Below are 13603 nucleotides of genomic sequence, written 5' to 3' on the forward strand. Positions count from 1 at the left end.
GTGAATTCTGATTAGTAAAGTAACACAGTGTGTAACATCCTTCAGCATCAACTTAAATCTCTGGAACGCTTGATGTAACCCAACTGTGACGATGAGCACCACAGTCGCTGTGCACCAACACAGTGTTCTTTACTGTGTGTTCACCACAGAGAGGCAAGCTAGCCTAACTCTGCCCTGAACTGCACAGTATTTTTATGCAACCTTTAAATAAGACAAAGTTAGTACACCCCGACTGTTATGCAGGAGCATTCACAATATGAAAAAATATAACTTCACATCATAAACTGTCAAGATATTTATTCTAAAAGACGCTTCTTCAGCTGAGAGTCAGAGAGTGAAGACACACACGCTGCAGACTTTACTTGCAAGGGCGTTCACAGAGCTCACATCAGAGTGGGGCCCTGTGAAGTGTGCGCTCTGTTCTTGCACTTGTCTTTATTTATACACAAGAAAAATGAAAACATTTGTTCAGTGGAATGTTGATACGTGAGCATGTGTGTGTGTGTGTGTGTCTGTGTGTGTGTGTGTGTGTGCGTGACTGTGTGTGTGTGTGTGTGCGAGGTCAGAACTGCTTGTTCAACTTCTTACTATCGCTGTGGGAAGATTCAGATAAAATATCAGAACACGTTTTATAAAGAACAATCAGCTGGAATTTTTTAAATAAAGTCTGCAACACAGAAAGAGCTGTGATCAAGCTTTTTATTACTGCGCCAACACACATCAAACATCACAGTTCAGTCATGTCAGCGCTGCCACAGAAGTGGTGTTCCTCCTCCTTTATGCATTCCAAGGAAGAGGCAGGAAGTTACAAACTGATCCTACCACACTTCACGTGTCTCGCTATGAAACCTAACCGATCAATGGTTATGCTGTTTTCTGGCCTTATCAGCACCTGTAAAGGGAGTTGTTTTCTCAAACTGCTGATGCTGAAGTAAGTTCATCTAGTTTTAGAAACTTTCACTGAACACTCTATAACAGTGTCACAACTAAGCATATGTATAAGCACTTAAATACTTTAAGTGAAAATAACAGAACAATTCTATTACAGAGGCTAGAGCCTGTCCCAGTAGTCATAGGTAGAGCACACCTGGACAGGTCACCAGTCTGTCAGAGGACTAACACAGAGACAGACATCAGAGTAACAGATCTATTTAAAATTAATGTAAGTTTGCTGCAGCTGTATGTATGAACATGTGTTTCTGTGCTCACAGTCCACCTCTCAGGAACCTGCAGTTCATTTTTAGTCTACTTTAAACAGACCTCACAAAAGGCTGATGTGGCTGGATCAGTAGTCTGATTTAAGTGCGATACCTTTGGCCAGAGATTCATCTGGTGCATCGCTTCACTGCAGTCTTACGTAATTTCCTCACACCTGAATAAAAAATACTGATATATACAAATAACAGCTTCAGCTGATGCAGCCTGACTCAATCCTAGATGTTCAGCATACAGAGACACAGAGGTGCCGTTTAAAGTTTAGTGTTAACCTGAGTCACTGATCATTTGCAGTATTACAGAGTCTGGCAGTCTTTGCATGATGTCCACGTCACTGTAAGTTTCTAGCTGACTCTCAGGTGTGACAGGTGTGCCAGCAGGAAAGAGTAATAATAACCTGCATCCTGAGGTTTGTCATGCAGGATTAAAGGAGCCAGGCTTTGTTCACACAGCTAGGATTGTATTTTACACTGACCCAGGGTCAGTATAAGTATCATACAGTTTAAACGAAGCACTGAAACTTGCACATATTTATTACAGATGCACTGAAGAAAAACGGGATATTTACCGTCAGTCTGTGGCTGCGATTAAACACTTTACTGGAAACTTTATTAACCAGTAACTTCATCAGTCATGACAGAAGCTAATATTTCTGTGCTAACATCGTTTAAACCAGTGGTTCCCAAACTTTTTTTGCTGGGCCCCCCTTTGTTGTACAAGAAAAATTGCGCTATTTTTCTAAAGTTTATTTCCACTCAGGTTTATCACTTTCAGTAAAGTTTCACTTTTAGAGCCCTGACCTTTTGGACATTTAGTTTGGTTTTCTGGGGGGCTCTTGGTTTGTTCTATTCCGTTGTTTTGTTGTCCTTGTTTTGATACAGACTTTTCAAAAAAGTGTTTTGCTTTTCTTTCACAAATGTGGGGATTAAATTGTGTTTAAATGTACAAAACAGTGATGTCATATTTTGTGATGAGGACCCAGGCACAGAGAGACTTGATGAATTTAAGAATCTTTTGATTTAATAAAGAAATTTGCAGACTTGCACAGAGATGGTAAAATTATGATGACTGATAATGGAGACGAAGATAACAGACGATGAGGACAGGGAGGAACAGGGGTTTAAATGCACCAAGGAGACAGTCAGAGAGAACTCGGGACAACTGGAGACATTTAAGGATGGAGGGACTGACAGAGATGGGGAAGAAGTCTCATCGTGACGTGTAAAGTTTATCTTGCCTGGCTGGGCAGCTCTCTGGGTGCTCAGCACCCCCAAAGTTCTAATCCTAGAATCGCCCCTGGTTTATACACTGTGCTTTAGGTCATTAGACTGGTTGGCGACATAAAACTGGTAAAGCTACATCCCAACTATGAGAGGACAGCATGAGAACAGAACACACAAAAAAACCTCTCCTGCACAAAAAGCACATAAATGTCCACAGCACAACATTATGGAGTACGTGACAAGCAACAGGGGTGGGTAGGGGGTGAGGAGTAATCCGAAGCAAACACAGCAGCCATCCATCCACTGGGCCCAGACCCGCCGTGTTTTCGAGGAGGGAAAACCATTGAAGGCTTTTGTAAAGGGAGGGGGGATGAGTGTGTGCATATCAGTGTATATATATATGTGCGCGTGTCCAGAGTTCAGCTGAGACAGTGTCCTTCACCCTGCTAGGCTAAGCAAACAGTCTTCCAGCCAACCCAGTGCGAACAACACATGAGAATTTCAAAGCTGTTCTAACGGTCCGACACTGGTCTCTCAATCTCCCGTAGGAGAGCCGTGAGCTTCTCCATGATGTTATCAAACTTGTGCTCTGTGATCTTGTCATTCTTGTGCTCAAAGAGCCGATTCTGGGAACTCACGACGGCAGTGAGCCTCTCCACGATGTGATCAAGCTTGGGCTCAGAGGTCTTATTGTGAGTATTCAGTGCAGCCGAAACCCGGGATCCAAAACAGCTGTGAGAGACTAATTCGTCTCAATCGTGGGGTCGTGAAACGAAGCGAACAGAGGATTAAAAGGTAAGCACCACCTGTTACATCAAAGTGTGCATATTGGATGAATTCTAAATTATCTGTTCGCTAAGTTGAACGACACTCTTGGGAAATTCTTCCAGTGTTTGGGCGCCAGAGCGAGAGACTTTTGTTAACAACTGCAGGTCGATGTCTAATGGGCTGAGTTTTGTCCTGGGGTTGGTTCCCCCACCGATGGCTGGATGCAGCAGCGGACCAGCAGGGGGCCTAGGCTGGTAACCTGCGAATTGAGGACCCTCAAACCAACTTAGAATAGCACAGAGCAAGAGACGTTTGCTAAGAAGTGCAGGTTGATGTCTGCTGGCCATAAAGTGTTAAACTCGCTGTCACTGTTTAGATTAAAAGGACCTTAAGAGTCCCACATGTTGTGACCCGTCTCACAGGCAAGTGAATCATTTTGTGTTGTTTAATAGCAGCTGCGTTGAGAAAAGAGGTGGGTTAGAGTGGCCATAGTAGATCTCCGCAGCTGTGTGTGTGGATGTGTGGTTGTTGAATGTGACAGGCACCATGTGACATCCTAGGAGAGGAGAAGGTGGTGGGCCGTGAAGGCGAGAGAGGAAGTGGAGATAGTGGCTTTGGGTGGAAGACAGACACTAAACAAATGGAGAAGTTAGGAGACGCAGTCTGTGGAAACGTGCCTAAAACAGAGGCAAAAAGGGAAGTAAAAGAAATGCTGAAAAATGCCAAGGGGAAAAGAATATCATTAAGTAAAATTATTAGGACAACTGCACAAAATTTAAAGAAGAGTTAATGAAGAACAGGAGGAATTGGAAAAAAGAAGGCACGGGGATATTTAAATTAGGAACATGCGAGGGTAAAGAGGCGGCTAAATGGGTAAACTGGTAGAAAACTGAGGAATGCAGTGACGTGAAGAGTGTGTGTGAGTATAACAGGAAGTGAGAGTGTGTGCAGGGAGCCCGAAGGAAGTCGGCTGATGTGCGTAGAATGAATGATGAAAGAGACGTATGAAAGTGTGGATAGAAAAACCAGAATGAAAGTGTTATTTTTTTTTTTTTTTTATTACTTTTGCAACAACATACAAAGGTAGTTTCCAATAATACAGTGGGGCAAAAAAGTATTTAGTCAGCCACCGATTGTGCAAGTCCCCCCACCTAAAATGATGACAGAGGTCAGTAATTTGCACCAGAGGTACACTTCAACTGTGAGAGACAGAATGTGAAAAAAAAAAAATCCATGAATCCACATGGTAGGATTTGTAAAGAATTTATTCGTAAATCAGGGTGGAAAATAAGTATTTGGTCAATAACAAAAATACAACTCAATACTTTGTAACATAACCTTTGTTGGCAATAACAGAGGTCAAACGTTTACTATAGGTCTTTACCAGGTTTGCACACACATTAGCTGGTATTTTGGCCCATTCCTCCATGCAGATCTTCTCGAGAGCAGTGATGTTTTGGGGCTGTCGCCGAGCAACACGGACTTTCAACTCCCGCCACAGATTTTCTATGAGGTTGAGGTCTGGAGACTGGCTAGGCCACTCCAGGACTTTCAAATGCTTCTTACGGAGCCACTCCTTTGTTGCCCGGGCGGTGTGTTTTGGATCATTGTCATGTTGGAAGACCCAGCCTCGTTTCATCTTCAAAGTTCTCACTGATGGATGGAGGTTTTGGCTCAAAATCTCACGATACATGGCCCCATTCATTCTGTCCTTAACACGGATCAGTCGTCCTGTCCCCTTGGCAGAAAAACAGCCCCATAGCATGATGTTTCCACCCCCATGCTTCACAGTAGGTATGGTGTTCTTGGGATGCAACTCAGTATTCTTCTTCCTCCAAACACGACGAGTTGAGTTTATACCAAAAAGTTCTACTTTGGTTTCATCTGACCACATGACATTCTCCCAATCCTCTGCTGTATCATCCATGTGCTCTCTGGCAAACTTCAGACGGGCCTGGACATGCACTGGCTTCAGCAGCGGAACACGTCTGGCACTGCGGGATTTGATTCCCTGCCGTTGTAGTGTGTTACTGATGGTGACCTTTGTTACTTTGGTCCCAGCTCTCTGCAGGTCATTCACCAGGTCCCCCCGTGTGGTTCTGGGATCTTTGCTCACCGTTCTCATGATCATTTTGACCCCACGGGATGAGATCTTGCGTGGAGCCCCAGATCGAGGGAGATTATCAGTGGTCTTGTATGTCTTCCATTTTCTGATGATTGCTCCCACAGTTGATTTTTTCACACCAAGCTGCTTGCCTATTGTAGATTCACTCTTCCCAGTCTGGTGCATGTCTACAATACTTTTCCTGGTGTCCTTCGAAAGCTCTTTGGTCTTGGCCATGGCGGAGTTTGGAGTCTGACTGTTTGAGGCTGTGGACAGGTGTCTTTTATACAGATGATGAGTTCAAACAGGTGCCATTCATACAGGTAACGAGTGGGGGACAGAAAAGCGTCTTACAGAAGACGTTACAGGTCTGTGAGAGCCAGAGATTTTCCATGTTTGAGGTGACCAAATACTTATTTTCCACCCTGATTTATGAATAAATTCTTTACAAATCCTACCATGTGAATTCATGGATTTTTTTTCACATTCTGTCTCTCACAGTTGAAGTGTACCTCTGGTGCAAATTACTGACCTCTGTCATCATTTTAAGTGGGGGAACTTGCACAATCGGTGGCTGACTAAATACTTTTTTGCCCCACTGTATGCTGTTGTAATAGAAACCCTTTTCCCCCACCCTCACCTCCCACTCTGCTCTCTTCCGAACAAAGAAAAAAGAACAAGCTCACATGAAATATATATACAATTGTACAATATGTGGCATAATTCAAGGGGAAAAAAAAGAAGAAAATATAATCAATAAGAATAAACAATAAAAATAGCATGCACATGCTAAACAATTTCCTCCTACTCCACTCTCCTACATAAGTTGTTCTATATTTACTACTTTTAAATTTTTCTTAAATGGCTTCCAAATTTCATCAAAATATATTAACTTATTTTTCAGAAAGTACGTGATCCTTTCCATTTCCATACACTGTGTCAAGGAGTTTATCCAAGTGCCAATAGCAGGAGGAACTGATGTTTTCCAATTTAATGCATCATACGTTTTGCCTGTAATGTACAGTAATCCATAAACTTAATTTGATAGGTTGTTAATTTAATATTTTTAGGATACACTTGTAGTAGCATCATTTCTACATCTAAAGTGATCTTTTTATTTAAAATTTGGTTTATTTTGTTCATCACCTCCTGCCAAAAGGCACAAACAATTCTACATTCCCATATACAATGAAAAAATGTTCCACGGGCTTCTCCACATTTAAAACATGTATCTGGTATTCTATTATTATATTTATTCAGTTTCACCGGTGTTACATATGTTTGCATGATCCAATTGTATTGTAGTAATTTTAAGTTACTATTAATCGATTGTTTTTGTGCTTTTAAGCAAATTAACTTCCATGTCTCCTCAGAAATATTACTTAGAAACTGATGTTTCTGGAGAGGCAGAAACAATCCAATTATAAAATGTTGAAATTAAACCTTTATTACCACCTTTTTTCACCATAAACTCCTCTAGCTTACTTAACTGGGGAAAATTAAGGGATTTATTTTGCATAGATGAAATAAAGCTTCTAATTTGTAAATACTTAAAAAAGTTTTTTGGGGGGATTTGAAATTTTGAGACTAAATCCTCAAATGAGACCATTACTCCATCACAAAACAGATCACCCACTTTCTTAACACCTTTTACTGCCCAATCCTGAAACCCTGCATCCAACTTTCCTGGTACAAATAAGGCATTTCCCCAAATGGGGCTAAACTGAGAGAGATTATTCTTAATATTCATCATTTCTTTTATTGTAAACCAGACTTCAATCATGTTTTGAACTATAGGATTATTTGTTTCTTTCCTTAACTGTTTGGATTTCGCAGAATATAAGTACAAATTTAATGGCATTTTAAGAGCATTTGCTTCCATCCCCACCCATGACGGGGTATTTTGGGGTGAAAAGTAAAATCTTATTGTCCTTAATTGAATAGCCAAATAGTACCAGTAAAAGTTGGGGCATTTCAACCCCCCTGTATCAAAGGGAAGGTACAACAAAGACAAACGAATACGAGGCTGCTTCTTGTTCCAGATAAACTCTCTGACTAGTGATGTTAATTTAGTAAATAATCCAGCAGGAGGAGCCAGTGGGACATTTTGGAACATATACAACAGTTTAGGTAATACATTCATTTTAAGAACGCTTATCCTTCCAATAATAGATAGTGGTAGACTTATGCAACGCTCCAAGTCTTTGGAAATTTTCTGTAGTATTATATTATAGTTAAGTACCACCACATCTTTTAATGAAGGAACTATTTTAATACCTAGATAGATGAATTCAGAGTTAACAGTAAAGCCAGATATATTCTGATTTACGCTTTGATTATACCCTTGATTAAGTAACATTAATGATGATTTTGTTACATTAACTTTATACCCTGAAAAAACCCCAAACTGGTCTAATAAATCCTTTACAGCGGGCACAGAATTTTTTAATTGCTTTAAAAATATTATGATATCATCAGCAAATAAAGCAATTCTATGTTCCTTTCTACCAATCCTAACACCTTGTATTTGTCCGCTGTTTCTAACAGCTATTGCCAGAGGTTCAATAGCTAAAAGGAATAAGAGTGGAGATAAAGGTGAACCCTGCGGGCACCCTCTTTTAATGTCAAATTGTTCAGAGATTATCTCATTTGTCTTAACCTGAGCCACAGAATGACAATGTAATCAATTGTCAATTTTGTAACAAAATAACAAAATAATCAATGTAAACAATGTAATCCAATGCAGAAATACCTTTCCAAACCCAAATCTAACAATGAATGAAAGTGTTATTGAGCAGTGATGAAAAGGATATTAAATGAGTTTCTTAGTGTGTTAGCACAGGTGACCACTGAGCTGGATCAACCCTCCTCCACGAGCACAACTGCTGGAGCAACATGATAGATTAACATAACTGGAACCATAACCAGACCATGTTTTGGCTAAAAATTTCACAGCTTCACCTCCACGTACATCTTATTCTGAAAAACCCCTCTCTGAAGACAAAATATGGCCTCAGACTAACAGTATCCACTTCCAGGCTCAGCAGCTGGGGAACGGACAGCAGCAATGAGAGAATTAGAGGAGACCATGGAGGAGAGATGAAGGCTGTGAGAGTACATGAAAACTGGATCGAAGTTTGGGGCCAACTGACTCGTGGAGGTGGAGGAAGTGTCCAAAGCAATGAAACAAAATACACGCACATAAGCAGAGAGGTGGAAAAGAAAAGGCACCTTTTAAGGAGATGCCTTTGTGGTTAAAAAACAAAAGGGAGCTAGGGCAGAGAGAGGCTTTGCTGAATCTGCAGCTCCTTGAACACACATACAATTAACCTGCATACTAACACACACACATGCAAAGAAGATCAGTTTACACTCATGAACATGTTAATATAATATGTTAATATTAAAGCAGGGGAACTGAACATACACTTGTTATTAAATGTTAGTCCACTGTTGACAGATAACTCCAGGTTGCAGGACAACAGTGTAACTGTCATGGTTAGGAAGGGTGTGGACTCAGATGCAGGACTCGGAAACAGGAGGTTAACTGAGAGCGCAGTTTTATTTGCTGGGACATCCATTAATCAATTAACAGAAGAGACAAACTAGGATCCACAAACTTGAACTAAAACTAACCAGACTCTGGGAACTTAAAGTAGACAGGAGGAGAGGGTGACGTTAACGACGCAACACAGAACTGATGGAGACGCTGGCTGTGTCCCAATTAAGAGACTGCAAGCTTGAAGTACGCATTTTGAGTGTTATTACATCAGAGTGAAGCAGCATCAGAAAACGGTGGTTTAGATCTCTGTTACAGGAAACCTGAAGAGTTAAAACACAAGAGAAGAAAATTGTCAGGGTTGGCTGTGTGGCAGGCAGGCAGGCGTGGTGGACCCAAAATGCAGGACTGAGACACAAAATTAAAACGTAAAGCGCAGCTTTCTTGCAGGGAAAAACGTCTTACTTAACTAAACTCACCAAAAGACAAACAAAACTCTGGACAGAGGAACTAAGGACTAAAACCCTGGAAAAGAAATACTGAACCAGAGCAGGAGACAAAACACACAGCAGGTTGAGGGTACGACACGACAGGGAACAAAGGAAACACACGGCAGTAATCAAGGGATGAGAGACAGGAGGGGAACACACCTGGGAGAAATCACAGCTGACGAGACAAGGACAAAAAGCAGGACACATTCACATTAGACAAAGACCTTCAAAGTAAAACAGGAAGTATAACACAGAAACGCGGACTTGACACGGTGGAGACAGCAACTAAGACACACAGAGACATAAACCATAAGGCAGAGGACTCAAAGAACCAAAATACACAGAGGGAAATACTCAGCATGGAACACAAGAAACTAGACTCGAGGGAGCAACAAAAGACCAACCATGAGAACATAATTCACAATACAGAGTGACAGAAAACACAAGAAACTCAAAACATGTGAAGACACAGACCAAAAAACATAGACTTTACACATAACAGAGGGGGCACAGGGAAACATGAGGGGCAAGGGATCAAAACTAGAAACCATAGACAAAACCCAAAAAATCACACAGAACTAAAAACGCTGAGTCAGGAGACAAAGGATCCTGACAAAAAGAAAATCTAAACATTACACAAAGAACATAAAAGAAGTAAACTTCATAAAAACTTCACAAATGATGCTTTAAATGAAAAATAAATCCCTGTAAATGATTCAACAGGTCACATGTTAGAACCACCTTAACTAAACTCTGTAGCCGGTCACTGTGGTTTGTCCCAGCAGCTCTTAGGAAACAAACTGCTAACTTCAGTGTCAGCACACACTGTTAGTAAACTATGCAACACTGAATTCAGGTTTCAGTTGTGTTAAGTTGTGAAGTTGTGATGAAAGTCTTCTTACTGACACAGGTAGGATGGTCAGGCGTCCTCTGTTCCTTCACCCTTCATGAACTGTCACTTATAAAATGCTGCCAAACATCAACTACACTCAATAACTAAACGTGTGCAGGTTAAAGTGATGGACGCCCAGATCTGCACTCCAAATACAAACAGACTAAAGGTGTTTCCTCCAGAAACAAATACAATATTTACAAAGGTCTCACAGGTAAATTGTGAGCGATCACAGCAGCATCTCATCCTGACTAACAGCTTTTAGATGCAGGGAGAGCGTCGTGGTTCAGAGGTGGTTCAGCAGATGATGAAGGCCTTTCTGTTGCATTGTGTAGTGCTGTGGAGGCCATGATGGTCGACTGGGTCTGCTTCTACTGAACTCACAAACACTTCTGAGGTATTTACACCTGAAGCCTCATTGAATGTGAGTCAGAAACAAACGGCTCAGCTGTGATTAATGGATGTTTCCCTGCATTTCTATTTTCACACAGTTTATTTCTTACAGCAAGAAAACTGAACAGAATGTATGTAAGAGGTCAGAGTGAGGATGACGTCACTTAATACAGGAAATACATGTTTGTCTGTTTTGATGATGAAGGACTTCTTCAGCTCTGTAAACAGCTACACTTGAGAGGACAGAGGTGATTTCATGGATCAATAACAATGTGTTTATCAGCTTTCATCATCGCAGTGCAGACATGACGTCAGATCTATCAGAGTGAAGGCCGTCTCTCTGATGACGTCACAGAGCAGAGTCCTTCTGTCCAATAAAGGATCTCAGATCAGCTGCTGCCATCTTGTGGCCACAGTTGGTTACTGTCTCTGAAAGTTGTCTCATGTTTCCTGTTGTCCTGTTAACAAAGGCTGGAGCTCATCATGCTGAGAGGGCAGCAGCATTTTGTGGCTCTTCACACATGTTCATTATATTCTGATGATCCTGGATGGAGACAAACTACAGATAAGTGTGTTCAGCCCAACTAGTTTATCTCATTACAGCAGTTTGATGTTTCCCTTTGAATCCCCCTGAAGATCCTGACAGTGAAGCACGTACATAATACTCCAGCCTTTCAACTCTGAGCTTATTTAGTTCTATTAATACACTGAAATCTCATTTGTGTCATGAAGAAAGTCTTTAATCAAACAGAATTCAAAGAGCAGAAACATTTCATATATGGAGTTAAACATGAATCATTGTTTCAACAACATATTTATTGTTGTCATAAACAGACAAGAAGACAACAACAAACTGCTCCTCCCATTCAACACATGTCAGTCCATATCCCAGCAAACTAAATCATCTCCATTTACACATCAAATAGAAACATGAATCACTTGTAATGATTAGAAACTTGATAGAATTTCAAATCTAGTTTGGGGACTCATTCAGTGAGAAACAGTGAAATGATTTTCCATGTGAAAAGGTGGACAGCAGAAACAGAAAGAAAGAGTGAAACTAAAAGAGAAACAAAGAGCTTTGGAACAACGAGGCAGCAGGAGGACAGCTGCAGTTTAACAGCTTCAACTCACTGACAGGAAACAACATTAGAAACATCATCATCCTCAACTCATCTGCTGCACTGACACCTTCAACGGACACACCTTCACTTTACCATAAGTGTTAATGTATGGAAACATCCTGTGAGTGAAAGTGTGTGTGAAGGTGTGTATGTGTGTGTTAGTATCAGGATCAGAGAACGACAGCTTTCCTCTGTTCCAGTCCAGATTCACTCTGATCCTCTGGAGCTTCTTCTCTACTGAGAGATCAGTGACAGCTGATGGTGAGTGTGCTGAGTATTTACCTTTATAGAAAGATATTGTCCATAATCCAGACAGTATGCGTCCCTTCCTCTGCACATACTCTTCTAACACACCCAGTGCCCACCATGTACTGTCTCCAACTTCAACATCCCAGCTGTGAGTCCCTGAGTTAAAGCCCTCAGAGCCCAGGACAGAGCAGAACAAATGAATCCTCTCTGGATTATCAGGAAGCTGCTGCCTCTCTCCTCCTGGTCTCACACTGGTCAGATCTTCAGACAGGATGAGTTGTGGATCAGCAGTGTTTGGGTCCAGAATGAGAGGAGTGTAGGAGACCATGTCCTTCATGTTGTTCCAGATGTTGAAGGTCAGGTTGCCCAGGTGTTTGGCCTGGTCTATCAGAGCTCCTGAGGGCAGCTGTGGATCATCCAGCAGGGGGCAGCGCTGGACTCTTTCCACTGCAGCCTTGTAGTTGTGCAGGAATGAGACGTCTTCAGCTCTCAGCTCCTCCTCTGTGGCTCTGACTGTGTCTGAAAGAGCTGCTATCTCTCTGCTCAGAGCCTCCATCTTCTCCTTCATCATCCCACTCTTCTGCTCCTCTTCCTCCCTCAGTGCAGCCAGCCTGGCCTCCTCTTCCTCTGCTAGAAACTGATGAAGCTTCTTAAACTGCTCCTTAATCTGCCTCTCTGTGTGTCGGGCCTGGACCTTAATGTGTTCTGCTGTTTGATCAAACTTCACTTGAACTCGTTTGCAAACCTTTAACTTCTTCTTTAAGGGCTCCAGAGTTTCCTGAAGTTCCTTCTTGTGTTGTTGTGCAGCTTCATCGATGGGTCTGAATCTGTGATTGGTGTGTTTTTCTGAGTCTCTGCAGATGTGACACACTGGCTGCTGATGGTCCAGACAGAAGAGTTTGAGTTTCTCAGAGTGCAGACTGCAGAGAGCCTCTGAAGCTCTCTGATCTCTCTCCTGTAAGAACGACTCACACAGGTTCTTTAAAGCTCGGTTTAAAGGTGGATCATAAACTGATATTTTCTTACAAACTGGACAGTCGTGTGTTGGTCTCTCTCTCCACCATCTCTTCAGACAGTCTTTACAGAAGCTGTGGCTACATGACAGAATAACAGGATCTCTGAAGACCTCCTGACAGTCCGGACAGCAGAGATCCTCCTCTGATCTGGAAGCCATTGAGTCTGTGAGTGAAGCTGAAAACAGCAGACAGGAAGTACAGTCAGTCCTGGCTCCCCTCCCTCCTCTACCACCTTCACTGAAACTTCCTTTGAGTCGTGTTTTTGCTCAAACTCACATTCAGTGTGTGGAGCGTCAGCAGCTTGAAGCAGCAGTGTTGGAGTTTTCCACTTTTCTCTCCTGTAGCTGGACTCACTCAGAGGAAGCTGCTAGTTTGGTCTGAGCTCAGTCTGATCGTCTGTGCGTCTCTCTTTACTGAGGACGAAGAACTTCCTGTTTCCTGGTTTGTCACATTTGAGTGACGTGAGGGGAGGAGACAATGTTGCTGTTTGACTTTTAACTAAGGTGTGTTTCAATCCTGCCTGCAGCTCAAAAGCTGTAAAACAGGTTTTGTGTCTTTTCACCTCCACAGGTCACAACATGAAACCTGTTGTGAAGTTTATAAAATAAAGTGTCACTCGGTGGTGCAGC

General features: G+C 41.9%; 1 protein-coding gene across 1 annotated transcript; it reads right to left on the minus strand.

Moving 5' to 3' along the window:
- Positions 1-11725: 11725 nt before the first annotated feature.
- On the minus strand, positions 11726-13147 carry LOC113019719 (nuclear factor 7, brain-like). The gene has a single exon (XM_026163540.1). It carries the CDS (start codon positions 13130-13132, stop codon positions 11753-11755), a length of 1380 nt encoding a protein of 459 aa, XP_026019325.1. The 5' UTR covers positions 13133-13147; the 3' UTR covers positions 11726-11752.
- Positions 13148-13603: the final 456 nt, after the last annotated feature.

This window comes from Astatotilapia calliptera, chromosome 3 (assembly GCF_900246225.1).
Source record: "Astatotilapia calliptera chromosome 3, fAstCal1.2, whole genome shotgun sequence".
NCBI lineage: Eukaryota > Metazoa > Chordata > Actinopteri > Cichliformes > Cichlidae > Astatotilapia > Astatotilapia calliptera.

Coding starts and splice junctions, on each gene's coding strand:
- LOC113019719 (XM_026163540.1), bottom strand. CDS start 13,132: ATGGCTTCCAGATCAGAGGAGGATCTCTGCTGTCCGGACTGTCAGGAG.